Source organism: Rhagoletis pomonella, unplaced genomic scaffold (genome assembly GCF_013731165.1).
Source record: "Rhagoletis pomonella isolate Grant_MI unplaced genomic scaffold, Rhpom_1.0 Rhpom_scaffold_00007, whole genome shotgun sequence".
In the NCBI taxonomy this organism is placed as follows: domain Eukaryota; kingdom Metazoa; phylum Arthropoda; class Insecta; order Diptera; family Tephritidae; genus Rhagoletis; species Rhagoletis pomonella.
In genome coordinates this window covers 35,291,683-35,313,660 of record NW_023458561.1, presented here as the reverse complement: position 1 = coordinate 35,313,660, position 21,978 = coordinate 35,291,683, and the positions used below count along the sequence as shown (strand labels likewise).

The 21,978-nt window shown below is 34.7% G+C and overlaps 1 protein-coding gene across 1 annotated transcript in view; it reads left to right on the top strand.

Moving 5' to 3' along the window:
* LOC118742697 (mitochondrial potassium channel ATP-binding subunit) overlaps positions 1-2,821 on the top strand; it is a 3,519-nt gene extending 698 nt beyond the window's left edge. The window contains exons 3-8 of the mRNA XM_036474963.1: positions 22-191; positions 487-1,020; positions 1,084-1,446; positions 1,509-1,628; positions 1,692-2,297; positions 2,359-2,821. Of these exons, the coding sequence (XP_036330856.1) occupies positions 22-191; positions 487-1,020; positions 1,084-1,446; positions 1,509-1,628; positions 1,692-2,297; positions 2,359-2,529 (1,964 nt within the window). The 3' untranslated portion in view covers positions 2,530-2,821. The remainder of the gene's footprint in view (positions 1-21; positions 192-486; positions 1,021-1,083; positions 1,447-1,508; positions 1,629-1,691; positions 2,298-2,358) is intronic.
* The last annotated feature ends 19,157 nt before the right edge of the window (positions 2,822-21,978 follow it).

Below are 21,978 nucleotides of genomic sequence, written 5' to 3'. Positions count from 1 at the left end.
GCGGATGCGGTGTGTCATTAGGTTTGGGCACACGTACATACCTAGCTTTCACCAAACAAGTGCACTGTGAAGCCAACCGATTGACGGGTGTACTACAAAAAACACTTCCTTCGGAAGACGGTAAATTTGACTGGAAAAGATTGTGGTCGTATTTGGAGCCACATTTATGGGAGCTGCTAGGTGCTATTGCTGTAAATATAATTATTTCGATTTCATTTAAGTTGTGCACGACGGTCGTAACGCGCAACGGTAAATACCGCCGTTTCATTTATCAGTTCGTGGACATGATAAGGTGGCTGATTTAATTTAATGCCGTCGATTTAAGGCGGTAATCACCTGCCTTATCAATAAAATCACTAACTCGTTTTTCGCAGCTGCTTGAATATGAATGTGCATATGTATGTTATATCCAACGCTATTTAATATTATACAATTCTGTTTACTATACTATTTAAGCGTAATATTAAAGCTTTTATTTAATATTAGGCTGCGCTAATTGTCGCTTTCATCAATATACGCATTCCAAACCTACTCGGAGATCTCGTCAACACTCTAGCACGTTATGCCAATACATACGTAAAAGATCCGCTCCATAATTCATTTTTCAGCGATGTCAGGCGTCCAGCGAGCAACTTACTAAGCCTGTATTTCTTGCAATCTGGTTTCACATTTATTTACATCTATCTGCTAAGTCGCGTTGGCGAACGAATAGCTGCCAAACTGCGACAAGATTTGTTCAAGCAGATTATTCTGCAAGATATCGCATTTTTCGATGCCAATCGCACCGGTGAACTGGTGAATCGTCTTACCGCTGATGTACAAGACTTCAAAGCATGTTTCAAGCAGTTCTTTTCCCAAGGTTTGCGCAGCATGGCTCAACTTGTTGGAGGAGGTGTATCACTCTTCCTCATCTCGCCGCATATGGCTGCCATAGCGTTGGCTGCAGTGCCAGTCGTTGTTGCTTTCATGTCGTATCTGGGGCGAAAGCTGCGGAATTTGAGCAGAAATGCTCAAGCACAGGTGAGTAAAAAGAATGAAATAAGTTTCTGAAATTCAATCCTAAGTCTAATGAGTTCCTTCTAGTCCGAAAGGGCTACGGCAGTATGTGAAGAGGCACTCTCTAACATACGCACTGTACGTTCAAGTGCTTGCGAATATCGTGAAATGGAGCTCTTCAAACAAGAAACTAATGAGGCAGCGCGGTTGGCGCAGGAGCTTGGTTACGGCATTGCTATTTTTCAGGGATTAACGAACTTTTTTCTTAATGGCTTAGTGTTAACCACGCTTTTCATGGGTGGTCACCTGATGTCTACCGAAAGCCTTTCGCCAGGTGCATTAATGGCTTTCCTAGTTGCATCGCAGGGTGTGCAAAGATCGCTGGCCCAAGGGTCTATCTTATTGGGCACTATGATTCGTGGAATGACGGCGGGCTCGCGAGTGTTTGAGGTAAATGTGTTTCAAATATAAAGCATTCATCTGTATATAAAATATTTTTATCAACCCTATAGTATCTTCAATTGCAACCGAAAGTGGAATTACTGCGTGGCTATGAAATTCCACAAAAACATCTGAATGGTGAAATCCGCTTCGAAAACGTAACCTTTGCATATCCTTCTAGACCAGATCATGTAATTAGAATCGATAAAGAGATTTATATATACTCCTCTAACGATTTATTTAATTATTGTTAGATTGTTTTAAAAGACTTTAACCTAATATTACGTCCTGGTCAGACAGTAGCACTGGTAGGCGCTTCCGGCTCTGGAAAATCAACTATCGCAGCCCTTGTTGAACGTTTTTATGAACCCATTTCCGGTAATATTAAATTAGATGGCTACAAACTATCTGACATCGCGCCTTATTGGCTACGTGGCAACGTTCTCGGTTTCATCGAACAACAACCAATACTCTTCGCAACGACAATACTCGAGAATATACGTTACGGGCGTCCAGGCGCCAAGGAAGAAGATGTTTATGCCGCAGCGAAGTTATCGCAATCGCATGACTTTGTTAGCGCACTACCTGATGGCTACGGTACTAATGTTGGAGAGCGTGGTACACAATTGAGTGGTGGTCAACGGCAACGTATTGCAATAGCGCGCGCCTTACTTAAAAATCCTAAAATCCTTATACTTGATGAGGCAACCAGCGCACTGGATGCGACAAGTGAAGCCGAGGTACAAAAGGCTTTAGACACAGCAGTACTTAACCGCACGACGCTAGTAATAGCGCACCGATTGTCGACCATAAGAAATGCTGATCTTATTGTAGTGATGGAACATGGTCGGATAGTAGAGGTAGAGGAATGAGTTTTAAACAGACTAATTAAATTTACTACAACTGGGTTTTACTTTACAGTCAGGCAAACACGATGAGCTTATGGCTAAAGGCGGGCTCTATTACGAACTGGTGCGCCAACAAGAGCGGCGAACTGTGCAAGAATCGGAACAGAATGAAGCTAACACTGCCAGCGAAGGCGAAAGCAGTTTTACTGCAAATGCCAACCGCCCAAATATGCAACAGGGATAGGATGCCCTATCGAGTTTATAACAACTGACGACAATACCTCTAAAAATTCCCCCAGGCTTTCCCTAATTGATGATGTTACTTTGAACTATTTATTTCAGTACTTACAAAAGGTGCTACCAGTTTGGTATTGGACCTAAAATGCCTTCTTATTGGCATTTTTTGAAATTTTTTCGATACAAATGAGTATGAATTAATTATGGAAATAAATTTAATTTAAGTTTAAGTGACAGACAAAGTTTAAAGGAGTATTTTAACGATTGTTGATAATAAAACTGCTGATTGTTAATATTTAGATCCATTTGTTTATGTATCAAGTAATTTCTAAGCAAAAAACAAAACCGACTTCAATTCTCTTATAAAAATATAAGTTTATCGTTAATTTATTCGCGATCCAATTACATTAGTGTACAGCAAAAATGCTCAATGGATGTCACTATCCAATTTCTATGTAGAATTGCTCGGTGATTCCGAAAATCGAGTGAATTTTTTTCTATGGATACTTTTTCGAGATATTTGCAATTTACCGTTATCCAGCTTAAAACGAAAAGTGGTTCCACTTAATCACTTATATCTTACGAACCAATTTAATAATCTTAAAATAAGATACGTCAAATCAAAGCTAATGAAATTCTTGATAAACTACATATACGTCACTTTCCGATGGGACTAATAGTTTCTGACAAATTAATTAATCATTCCACACATTCCAGTTTTTTTTATTTTTTAATGAAAAAATTAAAAAAAAATTAAACTTTAATAGAAGAAAAATTTAAAAAATAACAGGATCTGTTCCAAACAGAACAGGCTTTAGCACAAATGCAAAAATTTGGTAAAGAACCTGTTATTTTTTAAATTTTTCTTCTGTTAAAATTTAATTTTTTTATTAATTTTTTCATGAAACAGAGTGTTTACAGAGTGTTTAAACCAAAATGTGACTTACGATGTGAAATATAATAAGCACTCACTAAATCCAATTTGCTACAGGTATATCATTCACAAAAATATGCTAGATATTACAAATATCGGACCTAGGTATAAAATAGTATATATGCCCCTATCTTTAAAACAATTTCACGAGATCTGCAAGCGTTTTCATTGCATGAATACATTGTGAATTATTGTAATAGATTTCACCCGCAAACTGCATTCAACGCCATCTGGCATCACTTGCATTGTTGTATTCTAGTGAAGTGCTGAGTCGATACTTGAAGTATCCAATACTATCGACACTCGGTACCGAAATGTTTAGGTTTTTAATAAGATCCCACAAAACGCCGAATGCAGGGCCCAGGACAGTATTTAATATTGATTCAAATGAAAAATGTATATGTAGACGGAGAGCTCATGACCACAAAACTCATCATACTTCAGATCGATTTAAATTTTTTGTGAGATTAGCTTGTTAATATATAAATCGGGATCCGGAGGGCTGGCTGCTGAACAACGCTCTTTTAGCACATGTGTGTTTCACACGTATACGAAGAGCGGCAGATGAGCAGTGCATTTAACGCACACAGTCTCACTTAATGAATAGTTTGAATGTGTTAGAATGCAGACCGCGTTTTAATGGTCTTAAATTACTGCCAGCCCATGTTGAAAGTGCATTGTTGTATGTATAAATCAACATACTTCAGACGAGCTGTCCTTTCGACACTACATTCCGATGGTCAAATCATGTGAAAAATATAAAAAGCGTAATTTCCATCAGTGCGGGCGCGCGAGAAAAAATTTCCGTTGCTGGCCCTCGATCTCGATATATAAATTAACAGGTTAAGCTCACAAAAAATTTCAATCGATATGAAGTATAATGAGTCATTAGCTCTTGATCTAATACATATGGACGTATGTCGGTTCATTGCCGTAATGCAGAGGATCTCTTACATGTCTGGAGCATTTTTGGTTTAGATGAATTGGACGATATAACTCATCTTTGTAGGCCTGAAAGCCTTTTTCATCTGTCAAATCATTTTCCTTGAAACTTGGATCTACTTATGCGAAAGTTGATCAAATAATATATTACTCTTGCGATAAGTTCAAGTTTTTTAGCCGTTATCATATAAAATAGTATTAAGATAATTTTTTTATAGACTTGAAATATATAAAACGGCGAAGGTTTAATCTAAAGAATCGGTATTGGGCAACCTTATGGAAGTATTGGGTACCGACCATTCAGCACATCACTACTGTATTCGTTGTCGTTGGTCGTTTGGTTTTTGCCAGTCGTGAATAACTGACTGAAATGGATAAATATCTACATTTTATGTGTAGAAATTAGTTTCGGAAGTGAATTAAATTGTGACTTTTGTTGTTATAATTTCTGTTGTTAAGGTGAAATTGGAAATTCCATGTGAAAATCGGCAGTCTACAAGTTGCAAAATTTGCGAAGATTCGACGAAAAGAAAGGATGTCTGAAACCGGTTCAGCCTAGTGCATTTAGGTGCTTTTGACAGTAGCAGACAATTGTCAAAATTCATTCATTTTACCGATTGTGAAGTCGATTGTGCTTTTTCTTCTCACTGGTTATCTTCTTGTTTTTGACATTCTCTTTTCTGGTGGAAAAGAAAAAATTCACTGATTAAACGAGTCAACACGTACGCTTGTCCGGCTGCTGCTTTTTCGCATGCGAATAATTTGTATTTACAACACAAAATTTGTGGATAACTTAAGGCAAAAATGTAACTATAAAATTTTGTGTGCACAGGAAAAAGTGATTAAATTTTTATTTGAAATCGTCTGTTCTTGTGTTTGAAGTGCTTTCCCTTCTCGTCGAGTGTTTGTTGCGTCCCCTTTGTCAATTGCTAATTAAAAACGAAATCAACACGCATCAACCGCATATATAAATACATATACATAAAATTAAAATGAAGAAAATGTGTCTATGTGCAGATTTTTAAAAGTGCTTTTTAAGTAAAAGTGTTAAAACATCACTATGCAATGTACAAGTAGTGTGTGCAGCTAATAAGCGTGAGAGCTAGAGAAATTGAAAATTATAACGCAACGCTGGCAATTATCAGTACAAAGCCAACACCCCAATTCATCAGACAACGCAACAAAAAAAGTTCCACCAATAACAACGGATACGGTAGTCAAAAGCAGTCCGAACGTTCCATTACATTGTTTGGTAAACAAACGCGACCCATCACCAACCAATTAATTGTGTGCTGGAGCAGCAGTGCCGGAGCGCAACACGGATAGCTGAAGCAATAGCATTCCTTTGCTGTAAAATCACATTTGTGGCGAACACAAATCGACGAGCTTAGGCTTGGCTTGTTGAAAGTGCAGTGAACGTAGTTATTGTGGTCAAAATGGGCAATTGCTTAAGTTCGGAGAAACCAGACATTGCTAAAGCACACATTGAATGCGTTCCCAACGTGCCCAATGTGGATGGCGTTGGCAGTCAACCGGCAGATCAAATCCGTGGCGTTGTGCAGCAGCAAGAGCAAATACGTCAAGTACCACAAATTCCAGACAATGAAATTTCCAATGCGAATGCTAAAATATTCGTTGCACTGTACGATTACGACGCACGCACAGATGAGGATTTGAGCTTCCGTAAAGGGGAACATTTGGAGATCTTGAATGACACACAGGTATGTTTGATCAGTTTTAAAAAGATTGATGAATATGGAAACGTACTGCTAATATTTAACCAACAAACCTCTATCATTAAAGCATTTTCAATCCCAGGCATGTGTACTAATGTGCGTACACATCTGAGTATACATGAAATTGTTGCAAGCAAGTTATGCGTCATCACATATTTGTGACTCAATGACACGGCGAGTGCATAAGAAAAAGTACATATGAAAGAGAACATCTCATTCCCAGATCATACTACCATATTTTATGCTACAAGTTTGCTACAATTTTAGGAAAGTTTGTTGTTTGCAAACTGAGTTGAGTTAAAATGTATCTACTATAGCTGATCTGTGTAAATTTTGCTTACGCTTCATTATCTTATCACATTTTTCATAGAATTTGTTTGCTCGTAGATAGTTTTGTAGATAACTATTTGCAGGTAAAAATAGTTTAACGCAAATCATAGTGTTGTATAATGATACAATCATTTGAGGGATTCACAACGGTATGTTGTATGTCATAAACTCTAAAAGCTTAAATAAATGTTTAGAGAACTTGAAACGACAGCCAACTATTTTTTAGCACTGCAAAAATTCATAATATTACATTGATGGTACTTTACAAACCCCATTAATATATTTTTGAGGTGTTTAAAGTTTACAACATAAAACAATACGTAAAAATTACCGTAGATCTCACGGTAAAAATTACACCGAAAGAAGTTCTGTCCCACTTCTCCGGAAACGAGAATTCTGAGTAGTAAGGATTATAATCAACTAACGGCAGACCCAGGATGTGTGCAACTGCGACGGGGTTGGTCCATATCGACAGGGGACTTCTGATATAATTTGCTCAATCTTCCTCGATTTTTATACTATACCAAATCCATATATTAAAATAAGTCCGTAACTGTATTCCGTAGGTGTTGTGGTCAGCATCGCGAGATTGGCTGTAGAAAAAAAAAAATAAAAAAATTCATTAAATTATTTGCAAAGTAAAAGTTATCCTTTCCATTGCAAAAAAAAACTGTGTATTGGGTATTGAAAAAAAATCTTTAAACAATAACAAATTACACTTTTTATAGAAAAAATTAACAACGAAAGTATGTTAGTTGCATTCAATTACAACCGAATTCATTCCTTCGTACGCAAAGTACTTTGAACCACAAAACAACGATAAAATTTGTTTTTCGCAAGTTGCTTTTGACGTCGAAGCAAGAGTTATAAAATGTATAAACGATTCGGCGCGGTAGTTGATGATTGGCTGTCTTCACGTTTGACTGACTTCTGAGCTGGGTGAGCTGGTTCAGTTGGACGGCAATGGAGAGAGATTTGTGCATACGAATATACAATAATGCATAGATGAACATATGTATGTACGTATGTGTGTATGTATGTATACACATGTAGTATAGTAAGTGAGATATATTATAAGTTAGCGATAGATGTTGTGGGTGTGAGACTCTAACTTGTGTAGCTTAAACAAACCGCTATATTTTTCATTGAATAAGTAATGCTCGGTAGATCGCTTTTACACATATGCACATACATACATACATTAGACCGTGTCAGCTTACAAGCAAACAAAAAACCAGGACTTCGGAGCGGGGCGGAGCAAGGAGCTAAGGAGCAAAAGATTTTAGCTGGAGCAAAGAGCTAAAAAAAATTCATTTGCTCCTTACCTCCTTAAAGGAAAATCTTTTCTGGCCTAGCAACGATTTATTTTGAAATATTTTTATTGCTGTTTTTCCACAAACATTTTCGATAATAACGTCCTCAAGCTCAATAAAAATAAAAAAAAATCAGTTAATAAATTTACTTAAATTATAATTTTTTGGTAACTCAAAACAGCCGTGTTAAATAAATTTCACTTGTTAATTAACTTGGCAATATTTTAAATTTTCTTTTGGACGCAGAATTGTTCCTGGAGCATCATGCATTTCTGCATGAAAAAGAAAATTTTCAAAAAAATTTCGCCTACATTTCTTTGACGGTTAGGGCTGGATATGTAAATAAATAAATAAATAAAAAATTTATTGGTAGCGGGAGTGGAGCAAGAGGGGAGCGAAATAAAATACAGGAGCGGAGCTAGAACGGAGCGAAGAAAAAAACCTTCGCTCCGAAGCCCTGTAAAAACAGCAGTTCGCTTTACACCCGTGACAATAAATTATTTTTGCAAGGCTCAAATGAAAAAAAAAAATAATTGGTCTACCTTATGGGCCCCTTTTTATTACGCTTTTATCAAAGTATCTATACAACCTAGTCCAGGCATCAACCCCGTCGGTAGGTATCATATCAAAGACATGCAATTAGAATCTAGAGGTAGATGTCGCCTCGCCGGAGGTAGCTAAATATTGCGCCTAAAAATATGCACTGCATACGCTGCAGCGGTAAAATATAGCTCATTCTATTACAAAAACCATAAAAGTAATTCTTGCAATCTTTGTGTAAAATTCATAAAAATAAATCAAACTTAAAAACAATTTTCATCAAAATTTCAAACTTTTTATTCAGAATTTTGTAGCCCGTTCAATTTTAGTATAATAAAGTGCAAGTTTCAAGTAGCTAAAAATTAACGTTGATTTTTTAGAATTTTTTTGCCGGCGGTGTTGCGCATTTGTTTCCATATAAGGCATGAACAAAATCTATTTTTATTATTTTTAATTTACTGATATTAGGGTGGTACGTTAGGGTACCACTCTATGCAAGTACTAGAATGGGGTACTTGAGGTCAATGAACTTTGGAAAAAAAATTGTCTCCACGAGACAACAACATCGATGTATCACATTTTAAGTTCCGACCGTAAATACATAAGGTATGACGAAATGTGTAAAAAGTCGACCCCTAACTTCGTCACAAAAAAAAAAAAAAAATATTTTCGAAATTGCCTTGCAAAAATACTTTAAACTCGGGGGTGTATGGCGAAATTTTTTTCCAGGACCGGTCTAATGTACATACATACACACATACATTTTTTTCATTTTTATGTTGTCTGCGCCGATTCGCATGTACATGAATGCAATTATCGCATAATCAATTTTTCTATTCATTGAACGGTGTATAAAGTGGTTTTTGAGTTGATGTTGCTCGCTTGTCTTCTGTTGGTTTGCTGCTTCACCTACCGGCTTTTTTTTACTGCAGCTTGAACATATTGCGTTTTTTGTTTGGTTTTAATTACGTTGCAGCTGTGATGCGCCAACAGCTACTTATAACATTTTTACGCTTTCAATGTTTTTCTTGTTTATTGTTTTTAATTTTTGTTGTTGTTATTTTATTTTTTATTTTTTCAATCATTGCCAGTTAACTAACCAGTTAGTCAGACACTGCTTGTTATTGTCGCTATGCACACAATTTAGTAGCTTGATTTATGTATGTATGTGTATGCACATTTGCTCACTGGTATGCAAGTACTTTGTAAAATTCAAATTATTTTAAGTAATTACTTTCGATGAAATTTACATGCGTAAATGTATGTATTTGTTATTTCGCTGCTCCTGTATGGTAAATCAGTTGATAGTTTGCATACTAAATTAAATCATAAGTAGATATCAATTAAGTACGACCGCAGTTTGACAAATGAGTGCCTTTTCGAAAAAATATATTTTTCGCCACAAAAGCACTTTTTTTCTATACATTTAGTGCAGCGTATTTCCGCCTTTCTTAATTCCTTCTAAATAATAGGTTTTTTTTCAAAGTCCTCAAAATAGGCATTTATTTCGGTGATACTTCTTCACCCCTAATTTCTTACCGACCACCCATTTGTTTAGATTAAATCTGGTTAATATGGTAGTTGGGGTAGGAGTTCGTTGATAGACTTCTTCTATGCTGAGTACACACGTTTGCATTATATTAATGGAACAGCACTTTTCTCTTGTCTGAATGCCGTCGGTTTTGCTTCAAATCAATTTCGAATCATTCCCAATACTCAGAATAATATTCGCCATTAATCGCTTTGCTCTTTTCAAGGCTTAATCAATGTGAATGCATGCGGCATCCCAAGAAACTGTGGCCATGACCTTATTGTGCGGCAGATCCATTTTGGCATTCGTTGGTGCATTTCTTGATTGTTCCTTGGTCTCTGCGGTAGATCCAGTTATGTCCAGGGTTACGAAACGGGCAAGCATTAATTCGTATTGTGGCTGAACTTCGCCAAACACTCCTTGAAAGTTGTCACACGGATACGCCAAAGGTCAAGCAGTTGCGGCACCCATCGTGCATATACGAGTAGCATTTTCATTACTAAAAATTCATGTAAAATGTGGTGCATCTGCTCAGTTGAGATGCCCACAGCATCGGCCACTACACACACTATTTTTGGCGTGACGACCTCTTTCGGGCGATCAGCAGATGAATTCTGACAATCGCCATACTAAATTTCCGTTACTAAAATTATCTAAATGAAAAGCAGTTGGGCCCAAAAGTACACAACTGAAAAAAGTAACAGATGCAATATGTTATCAGACAAATCTGGCAATATGAGGAACATGCAATAGATGTTGCATGTTGCTAGAAGCACCTGCTAATCTTTTGGAGATTTTTTCCAATCCAAATTAGCAATAGCGGATGCTGGAATCCGGCTACTCGTCGTTGGGCGTCACTTGTGCTGGTATGAAAAATCCCCATAGTATTTATCAAGCCTTTCCTTGGTTTTGGTAATGAATTTTTTACGCAAAAATAATGCTTAATCAGTTGTCGAAATTCATATTTTAACCGACTTCAAAAGCAGGAGGTTACCCATACGTCGCAATATCTTTTTTATGTATATGATTTCCATAATTTTTTTTTAAGGAAAGATACCTCAGAGGTGGGCCCATACTAATTGGGTTTAGATCCGATTATTGGAGCTTTTTGATAGCCCTGATAGTTCCTAAGAAATTATTTAATCATTCCAGATTTTTTTTTTATGAAAAATGGAAAAAATTGAAACTTTAACCGGGAAAAAATTTAACAAGTAAAAAAGTCTAAGTTCGGGCGGAGCCGAACATTAAATACCCGGCGCAAGTATTAAATATATGTTTTTCACCTTTCCGAAAGCTACCGCTACATGGTAAACCGAGGTGTATCCATTTTGAGTAAATTAGCGTCCTTAAATTTCGAAATATTGAAGTTTCAAGCATATCTGAAATTTACTGTTATATGAAAAGCGGCCGTAATTTTAGTTCGATTTCAATAAGTTTCAACATTTTGCTTCTATGTGGCAAGTACAATAACCACACCGAGTTTGGTACAAATTGGTAGAACGGTTACCGAGATACATATATGTGATCATAAGTGGGCGGTGCCACGCCCATTTTTCAAAATTGTATCCTAAACGTATTTCTTGGTAACGAATTGTTGCAAGCATCAATTTTGAATAAATTAGCTTCAATAATTACTGATTTATCGAAGATTTCGTATTTCTCTAAATTACCGTTATATGGGATGTGGGCGTGGTTATCGTCCGAATTTAAAAATTTTCGGCGATTTTTTATGCTGTACCAAGGCCAACAACTGTGCCAAGTTTGTAAGAAATTGGAGCAGCGGTTACCAAGATATACACATGTAACCATAAGTGGGCGTGGCAACGCCCATTTTCCAAAAATTTATAATATTCTTATTTTTCGTCTAGAATTGATTGTAAATATCAATTTTGAGTGAATTATCTTCAGTAGTTACGAAACTATCGCAGTTTTCGTATTTCTGGAAATTACCGTTATATGGGAAGTGGGCGTGGTTATTGTCCGATTTTTAAAATTTACGGTCATTTAGTATGCTGTATTAAGGCCAACAACTGTGCAAAGTTTGGAATAAATTGATGCAGCGGTTACCAAGATATACACATGTAACCATAAGTGGGCGTGGCTACGCCCATTTTCAAAAAAATGTTAATATTCTTATTTTTCGTCTAAAATTTATTATAAATATCAATTTTGAGTGAATTATCTTCAGTAGTTACTAAAATATCGCAGTTTTTGTATTTCTGAAAATTACCGTTATATGGGAGGTAGGCGTGGTTATTGTCCGATTTTGCCCATTTTCAATACCATCCGTCCTACGCCCGAAAGAAGTGCACATACCAAGTTTCGTTAAGATATCTCAATTTTTACTCGAGTTATCGTGTGCACAGACGGACAGACGGACGGACGGACGGACAGACAGTCACCGCTTAATCGATTTCTCTTTTCATCCTGATCATTTATGTATACATTTGTCTATATCTATCTCGATTCGTTTTGCCTGTTACAAACAACCGTTATGTGAACAAAGTTATAATACCCTTGTGCACAAGTGCGCTCGGGTATAAAAAATAACAGTTTCTGTGTAAATGTTTTGCACTTGTGTTAAAGCCTGTTCCCTTAGGAAAAAATCATGCTACCAATGAAGAAAATCGATGGCTAAATAAGAAAGTAGTGATTGGTCGAATGAAAACGCGCAAGGATTTTTTGTATGAAATATGAGCAGAAAATAGTGTTACTCATACGCCACGTACACCTGAGTAGGTAGAGTGTTTGGATCAAAAGCAAGAGGTGTCAGAAATAAATTGCAAATATCTCGAAAAGTTATCCATAGAAAAAAAATTATGTCGATTTTCGGAATCAGCGAGCAATTCTCTATAGGAATTGGATAGTGGTATCCATAGAACATTTCTGCTGTAAACCAGTGTTATAAATTCGTCGGAATATTTTTTTTTATGTACATATGTTACCGCATAACTTTGGACCACGTCAACCGATTTCCATCATTCTTTTCGTATCGGAAAGATAGAGTGGTCCCATAGTAATTTTGTTTAGATCCGATCATTGGATCATGAAAATTTACTCCTAAATTTTTAAATGAGAATTGAAGTCGGTTGTGTTTTTTGCTTAAAAATGACTTGTTTGTATTTTTCTTAAACTTCCCGAGAATGTCTGCTTTTAATTTCTGTCAACGCAATTTCATTCTATTTTTTTAATTGACTTAATTTTAGTATATTTCTTTTTATTCTGGTATATGATTTTAACCTAAATCCTTTTAGTTACTATAAGTACATACATTCATACGTACTTATTATTATATTGTCTCTCTTCTCCTCTAAAAGTCGTTCATCCACTTCTGCATTGGTAATTGAAATTCTGTTATTGAATTGCATTGTCTTGATAAATTTCTATAGAATCGATACTATCATTTGCAACGAATTGTAAATTCATTCACATTATAATAGTAAATGAGATAGGCAATTATAAAATACTATCTACATATGTAATTATTATTGTATGTATGTACATAGTACATGTAGACTTGTTAGCTGGAGATATTTACACTTGTACATAAGTATACAACATTTGCATCTGATTGTACTGTTTCCCCTTTTAACCTATTTTTCATAAACTTTCCCACAATCAACCAAACGGGTAACGGAGACCACCCTGTCACGATTACTTCTACCACACATGTGCACTTGTGCATATGTCTGTTAAGATCTTTGCTATGCCAGCAAGCAAAAACTACTAATGAATTTTGTTCTGTTTAAAAATATAGCTTTTCATAAGTTTTTTTTTTTAGTGCGAAAATTCTCAGACCACGGTTTGTTTTCAACATTATTTGTATGCTAGCAGCGTCTCTTCCTCTTTCTCAAGTCTGTGATTGCTCTATCCGCTAGCCACCGTGTCTTCGCCAACGTCATTGCCATCCATTACCAGTGTCAACCACATTCTGTGTCATTCTGCTGCTTTAGGCCGTTTGAAAGCGTCTACAATTGACCATCAACTACAAATACAGCCATACTCACTTCAACTGTGGCTGTAAAATAGCAATTATTTAGTCACAAGTAAGCTGGCCGTCATTTGCCATTCGCCGTTATTTGCTTGCCTACAATGCCATTACTGTTGTCGATTTTACTAATCGCTTGACTTCTCAATCTATTGCATTTTACAATCGTTGGTTGCGAAATCATCCCCGTTCCAGCAATGGGCTGTGCGCTGGGTTTGGGACCCGCCACATAAAACCACTTCCAGTGAAGAAAAAAAAAACAAAGTCTTGATCCTTCAAGCGGTTTTGATTAATTAAACCAAACTGAGGTTGAAATACCCAATCGACCAAATTTCCATCTCGCAAAATAATCTCTTCTGGTACTTATTTGTGTTACTTTTTGAGTCTGGCGAAAGTTCTCGACCTACTCTAACCCGCCAAAGAAAATTGCAATAATCAATGATGCATGCGGGTCCTGTTTCTCTTCAGGATATTTATAATAATAATACCCGATGGTTTATTTTACCATTTATGAATGCTTGTTTTGAAAGCTCAACGGACGTGAAACGTGTCATAAATAGAACGATTGAGGAGACACCAAAAAAGTTCTTTAAGGACGGCTAAAAAAATTAGTTTAATTTAATTAGGGTAAATGTATTCAGTTAAATGGAGATTATGTTGAAAAACTACATTGTAATATTGACGAAAATTAGCAAAATTTGTAATAAAAATTAGAGCTAAATTCCCAGAACTTTGGAAACATCTCTCGGACTAAAATTGAATGTGCTATAAAACTGCATATAAAAAAAATTTTCTAAAAATTCTGAATACAAATTTTAAATTTTGGTGAAAATTTGTTGAATTTTTATAAATACATGGTTTAAAATGCAGATTTGTATGGTTTTTGTTGTATAACTATTTAGACTCTTATAAAAAAAATATTAAACATTAAATAAACCGAAGAAATGTATTCTGCCAGCAGTATATGCAGTGGTAACTGAACAGTACTGTTAACATACTATTTGTATGTCACGTGAAAAGTATAGCTCCACTGTGACAATTTTGCAAACTTCTGCTTTTTCCAGAAGTTTTACTCTCTAAAAAGTGCATCTACAAATAATAAGTATACATTATATATAAACATCGCACACCGTCTTCAAAAGAGGCAGAACTCAATATTTTGAATTTTTGAAATTATGCGCTAAATATGTACACAGAGCTTTTATTTACCTCTCAGCAAAAGCTGGAGCACATTTTTGTTATAATTAGTTAAAATAAAAAACCCCTGGGGTAAAATCTCCCTTGCCCATGTGATTATCTGTGCTAAGAAATAGTTTTTCGCATTTTTTGACAAACGTGTAATATTGAGTTGTGCCCCTCTCGAAGACGGTGTGCGATATGTACATACATACATATGTAAGTACTTTACAAACATTTAGGTTATTTAGATTTTTTAACAAACAACTTGCAAACTGGTAAAAACAATTTTTTTTTTTCTTTTTAGCCATGTCTTTTATCTTTACTGAGTATTGTTGCTGTGCAATGAAAATGGAAAGTTTGAAAGCATTCGCTTGCAATCAAACAACACTTCGGCTCATACACATATCTATATGTACACATATACTTACTCGTACGTTGCAGCTTCTTAACCTGAATATTTGTGCCTTTGCAAGCTAAAAGCATTTCACTGCAGCGGCAACAAAACATGCCCCTTTTTCATTTTACTATAAAGTAAAGAAGCATTTGTTATACACTTATGAAAACCCAAGTAAAATACTAAAACACAGCGAATGCCAACAGTCTTTTACAAACAGCAGTGAGTACAACCTATACATAAATGTATGCGTATAAAAAAGTGATGTTCTTAAAAGTAGTAGCGCATTTTCGGATTTTATTTAAAAAATCGTTGAAAGAGCTGGGTGCGATGTTTCTATGCACTCTCCCAATAGTCCGAACCTTGTGTCGCCTGGCTATCACTTGCATTTGGATCTGCAGTATTATAAAAAAAAGTGTGAATCCCGGTTCAAGAGACCCTTGCATGTCAAACATTTTCTCCACTATGCTATTATCAATTTACAACTACAAGTAGAAATTTGAGAACCTCAGCTTTCATCTTTGTAAAAGAGTTCTGTTTGCGGAGCTGGGATCGTACGACTCCTGTGGAATCTGACAGGGCCGGTAATAGGGATCATAACGGGCCTTAGCTAAAGCAGAAACAAGAAAATCGAGACTTTTTTTTAATGTAATCTATACATATAATAAAATTGGAACAGGCTGGTTGTACATTATAAATAGATAAAATTACGTGCATCACTCGAAACCAATGCATGGAATAAAATGCAGTTTTCACCGATGCAGAAAAAAATAATTAAAGAGTTGCCACCCGTTTAAAAATTGCAGTTTAAGTCAACTTATAAGATAAAAATATTGCACTATGGCTGTAAAAAGAAAGGTTTAAGAAGGCTAACAGGTTGCCACCTGTTTGAAAATTTTAAGTTGATTTAATCAATTAGATAAATTAAGTATGGGTATCAAACTAAAGAGGTTTAGGAAATTTTACTGCCAAAAATATTTTTGAGGAGGGTTGCCACCTCTTTGTATAATTAAATTAAATTATTAAATTGATAAAATAAATGAACTAAGAGAACTAAAGAGGTTTAAGAAAGTTTACTCTCGAAACGTGAAACGATAAGATAAATACTAAATTAATACACCTTTGAATAAAGTGCACGATATGCAGAATTCAGTTAAAAAGAGTACCTATAAATTAGATTTCCAGGATTAAATACTTTCGAAAATATATTAACTAACAGCTTATTTATTTTATTTTTTATGCATGAAGGCATAAGAGTGTTGGGAAGGAGTAACAAGTTGCTAGTTCCAAAATAAACAAGAAAATATTTTCTTGATTTAGTCTTGATATACACTAAAATAAATAAGAAGACGTGTGTTTATTTAAAAAAATAAAAGTTGGAAAATAACTTATCAAGCAACATAATAAAACGGGTTATAAGTTATAACTGATAACACCTATCGGCAAAATAAAAAATCTTTCTCATCTAATAACTGTTATAAAATCACTTTTTCGTTAAATTTCAGAATTCGTGCAACGTTTTCAATTTTAAAATTCGAGATAACAGTTATTTTGGTCCCTGCTTCTAACTCAAAAAAGCACCTCTTCCACGAAAAGGAGCCTTGTAACAATTGCGAACCCAGCGTCACCTACCGGATCAAAACAAAACCTTGTTCAGTTTTGAATACAGCAACATAAACGATTTAAATTGCAATTATGTAAATGAACCAACCTCTTCCGTCCTATTTTTATGAACACCACTGTACCTTTAAAACAATACTTCCATCACAGCATCTTAAGCCAGCAAGCAGAGTGCTAGTTGAATCTTGTCAATCATTAAGAATCCCTTTCTCAGCCAAGTAAATTACTTCCTACATATTATAGTACAAGGCGTATGCTTCTAAGCTGGGTGAGAGAATGAGAATTATGAACGCTGCTAGCTTTGATATCATACAAACAATGCCGCGAAGAAGTTGAAGAATTGAAAAAGTAAATGTGTAGAAAACAATTGTCAAGCAGGCGCCCAATTCATACAGACTGCGTTTAAAAAACTCGTCGTATAAGTACAAATGTAAGCATTTTCCGTCACAACAACAACAAAACAACGACAACAAAGAAGCAATAAAAGCAATTGCAACATGAAGTATTACATTGCGAACAAATGCATTGATGCTGCTGGATGTCAGTTGGCGACTGCTCTTTGCCTGGTACAGCGTTGCAACTTCGGTTCCCATTAATTAACAGTCACCGGAAACAGCACTCATTTATGTGCTTGTAAACTACATTTTACATACATATGCGTATTTGTTTGTTACAAATGTTCGTACGCTCAGCTCATAATATTCTTCGCTGCATTGTTGTTAATTAATTACTAATATCATACGCTTGAATCAGCGCAATTACGTATCTACATACATACATACATATATATGAATGCATATACTTAGTTGTATATAACCGTTAATTCGGCCTTTGCCTTTGTTGCCCTCTTTGCGCTTGTTGAAAGTTGAAGGATTCTCAAGTATGGCAATAATGTCTGAGGGCCTTACAATGCGCTCAAAGTACTTGCCAACACTAAGTTTTCCGATTCATTTTATTTGTTTTTACTCTTTGTCTGCCAGGCTGTCTGTCTGGCCGCGCATTACAAGTGGCAACAAGCGCTGAAAAGGTGGCAGCAGTAAGAACAAAAAAAAAAAATTAAAAATAAAATATATAAAAGATTTGGAAAATGTGAAAATATATAAGTACATGCAATACTTTTCATTTTCTTCTTTCTACAATTACCGATTGCATCACATTACTATTATGATACACTTAAAATTTGTAAAACTGTCTGCCGCCGCTGGCACTTTTCTTTTCACAACGTCACCGACATCGACATCGACATCGACCGACAGCGGCAACGGCTTGGCGCTTTGGCCTCCTTCGCACTTGGCTAGCGGCCAGGGGAGACGTCATCTGCTTGTGCATAAATATAGTTACTTAGCGCCACGAATGGCTTATCTATAGTACATAAATTGCAGGCATACTTTCATACTAGGGTGATTTATTAGGTATTTGAAAAAATTTTAAATTGAAATAAATATTAAGGCGACCATGCTGAAGAAGATATCCAAATATTTCAGTAAGGAGACCGAGGCGGAAGTCCATTCAATAGGGTGGAAAAGTGTTCCCTCCATAATTTAAGTACGTTCTGAACATTGGTAACTAGGTCGCCATTGTGGTTCTTACAGGAGCACTACTGAAATAGAGATAATTAGGGCATATTTAAATTTATGGCGTTTTCCGTTTTTCAATGGAATTACCCATAATTTGAATTTTATTTGATTAACTTTAACCTTTAATTACATATATCTTTAAATTCTTATATTTTCTTCTTTGATTTAAATTTTTTATTTTTCTTATTTAATTTTGCGATGTTATTGTTTTAAAAAGTAAAACAGATATTTTTTTAAATGGCATTTAGTTTTAAATTTTTTTATTCATTTTTGATTTACTTTCATTTTCTTTTTTTGTTAAATTTAATTTCCTTTTATTCATTAGTTTTTAATGCCTTAAAAATAATAATATATTTTTTTAACTTAATTAAGTGCCAATCGCGAGATCCGAGTTCGAGTCCTAACGAAGCGAATTTTTTTTTATTTTTTTAATCTAATTTTTTTAAAATTAAATTTTCCGTTTTTTTGTTTTTAAAAAATTTAATTTTTATTAATATAATTAAAGTATTTTTTCTTTTATAATTAAATTTTTGATGGTTTGGTTTTTATTGTTTTTAAAAGAATATTTTTTAAATTTAATTTATAGTTTAGGTTCTTATATTCTTTTAAACATTTTTTTGTTGTTAAATTTTCTTTTGATTTTTTAGATTTTATTGTGCAAGAAAGAAAAATATATATTTTTTTAATTTTACATATTTACATTTTAGAAATCAATTTTATTTTTTCTTTAATTAAATTTAATGTGTTATTCTTTTGTAAATTTAATTTTCTTTTAATATACAGATTTTATTGTTTTGAAAAAAAAAATATTCTTTTATTTACTTTAATTGTTTTTTTTTTTTTGTAAAATGAAAATATTTTTAATCCAATTTAATTTTTAAGACTATTTCCTTCTTTTCTGATTAATTTGTTTTCTTTTTCTAATTAAATTTTCCCAGTTAGAGTGAAAAGTTACTAAGTCCACTTTTTGTGAAAACTCATATTTATATTGATATCTATAGGTTAGGTTAGGTTAATCTGGCTATAATAAATGAAAGGAAAACTTCCTAAGTCCAAAAAAGACACAGAACATTTCATTGCTTGTGATTAGTATGGAGTTTAGCTTTGCTTTATACAGGCAAAATGTTGTATTCAATGTTTGCAAAATATTTTAAGGAATTGGTTGCAGCATTTTTTTTCCTGTCCTGTAAAAGTTGTAAAAATGGACTTAGCTAGCGATATGTAAGTTCTCGATATAACCTATTTCTACTATTACCTACATTCCTCGGTAGTTTTGTCTCTGTGGATTTGTTTGGAAAGGATTGCCCCTTGATATATGTAGTCAAAATTCGTCGATGATATTCAGTGGTCTGACCGTGGATATAACAACAGATCTATCATCAGTCAGGAAGCGTGGTATTGGACAATAAGGAAAACACTGAATTTATGTTGTACAAGAATATCGTTTGTTGTTGTCGCCTTGATACCTAAGGTTAACTAGGATGACTATATATATTAACCTTAACAGCTTTAGGTCTGTTAGATTGATTTCTTCCATGACGAAATGTCTAAAGGGATTGCTTGAGTTGCGCAATCGTAAATTTGATGAGACGACTGTGCATAATCTGGTCGCCATCACGCGTAACTCCATTCCAAGCCATGTCCTAGTAAAATGCTGGCGTAGAGGGTTCTTAGGATTCAAGCGAAAGAAGGACAATATGTCCATCCGAAGTTCATGGGGCAGTCATCCGGGCGACCTGCTTTCTACTTGTCTCGTGCTGCAACTTTTATAGAAGTCACATTGAAAAACAGACCTTCAGAGCCTTGACAGCATTCTGGCAAAATAAGCTGGTCGAAGGTACAACTTGGGGTCTATAACCTAGACAATCCTATAGATTTACACTTCTATGATAACACCCATTATCAGCTATGGATCTGTGATGTGCAGTGTTGCCGCGAATCATATTTACTTAGTGGTAGCCAAATGCCTTTTTAAAACGGGCTAAAAAAGCGTTAAAAACTTCGTTGTGTCTAAAAGTGGTAGCTAAAATTTTTTAATTACATATGGGTATTTCCAAACGTCGCATACGTGACAGTCGTACGTTTCAATGTGATACAAATAAGGAATACTGTTAATCCATCCAAAATTGACACAGGATCAGGATTTGGAATCGAAGATAAGCAAATCGCTTAGGCGTTAAATAGATATGTAAATACAACTCTTAATTTTTTTTTTTAATAATAAGAATTAACACTTAGAAAATGATCTTTGGTGCCTAGAGTTGTCTATATACATAAATAACAATGGATACGTATGTGTGTATGTATATTCGAATCACTACTTTTTAAAATACATACTACGTTCGGCTGATAAAGAGGTTTATTTCTATTTTGGGGTAATACTAGTCAAAAAATTCGCGTCGATCACCCTAACACCGAGCGATATGTACTACGTTGCTGGTGGCAAGGCAACACAAACATTTTATTTACTTTGTCATAATTGTTTTCCTACCCGTTCACATACATATATGTATACTTTTTTCTATATTTTCTATCTTTTCTTTACTCTCTGTTCTTTCTCAATTTCGTGGCTTTTGTTCGGGGCGTGCCTCTGCCGCATATACGAAAATGAATACATATCACAATGGAAGGTTAATGTTCTTCAATTCCAAGCTAATCATTAATTTGCATGACTCTTCAAGCGGCTTTGACGTCTGCTCTGTTGCAACAGGCACACAATTATTTACAAACATACATATGTAAATAAATACATACATATTTACTTATTCGATTGTCATTTTAATGCATGCATTTTGTGCTATTTACATACAGTCAGTCAATAAAGTTTAGGTACAGCGAATTTTTTTCAATACGGACAATATTTTATTTTTCGCTAATTTTTTAATAAAAATATGGTTAATTTTACAACAAAAACCCCAAAAAGAAAAGCTCCAAACCTTGTGCAAAATTAAAGAAAATTCTGCAAAATTTCATTCAAATATTGCACTTTTTATTTACGCTCTCTAGAAAAAATTTGAGTATGCAGTTTTTTAGCCCATTCAATTTTAGTATAATAAAGTGATTTTTGGATTTTTTGTTGTAGAATTGACCATATTTTTATAAAAAATTATCGAAAAATAGAACATTTAAAAAATGGTTGCCCGTATTGTAAAAAATTCGCTGTACCTAAACTTTATTGACTGACTGTACATACAACATGAATGCTATTATTTGCATACATTCGATTGAACGAGTATGTATTCGCATTTTATTTTTGTTGCGTTTATTATACTTTTTTAATAGCCCCCTAGTATGCTATTATTTTCTTTTTAAAACAACAATACTTACAAAAGAGAATAACCAGAACGTTATTATTGCTATGATGTCAGTTTG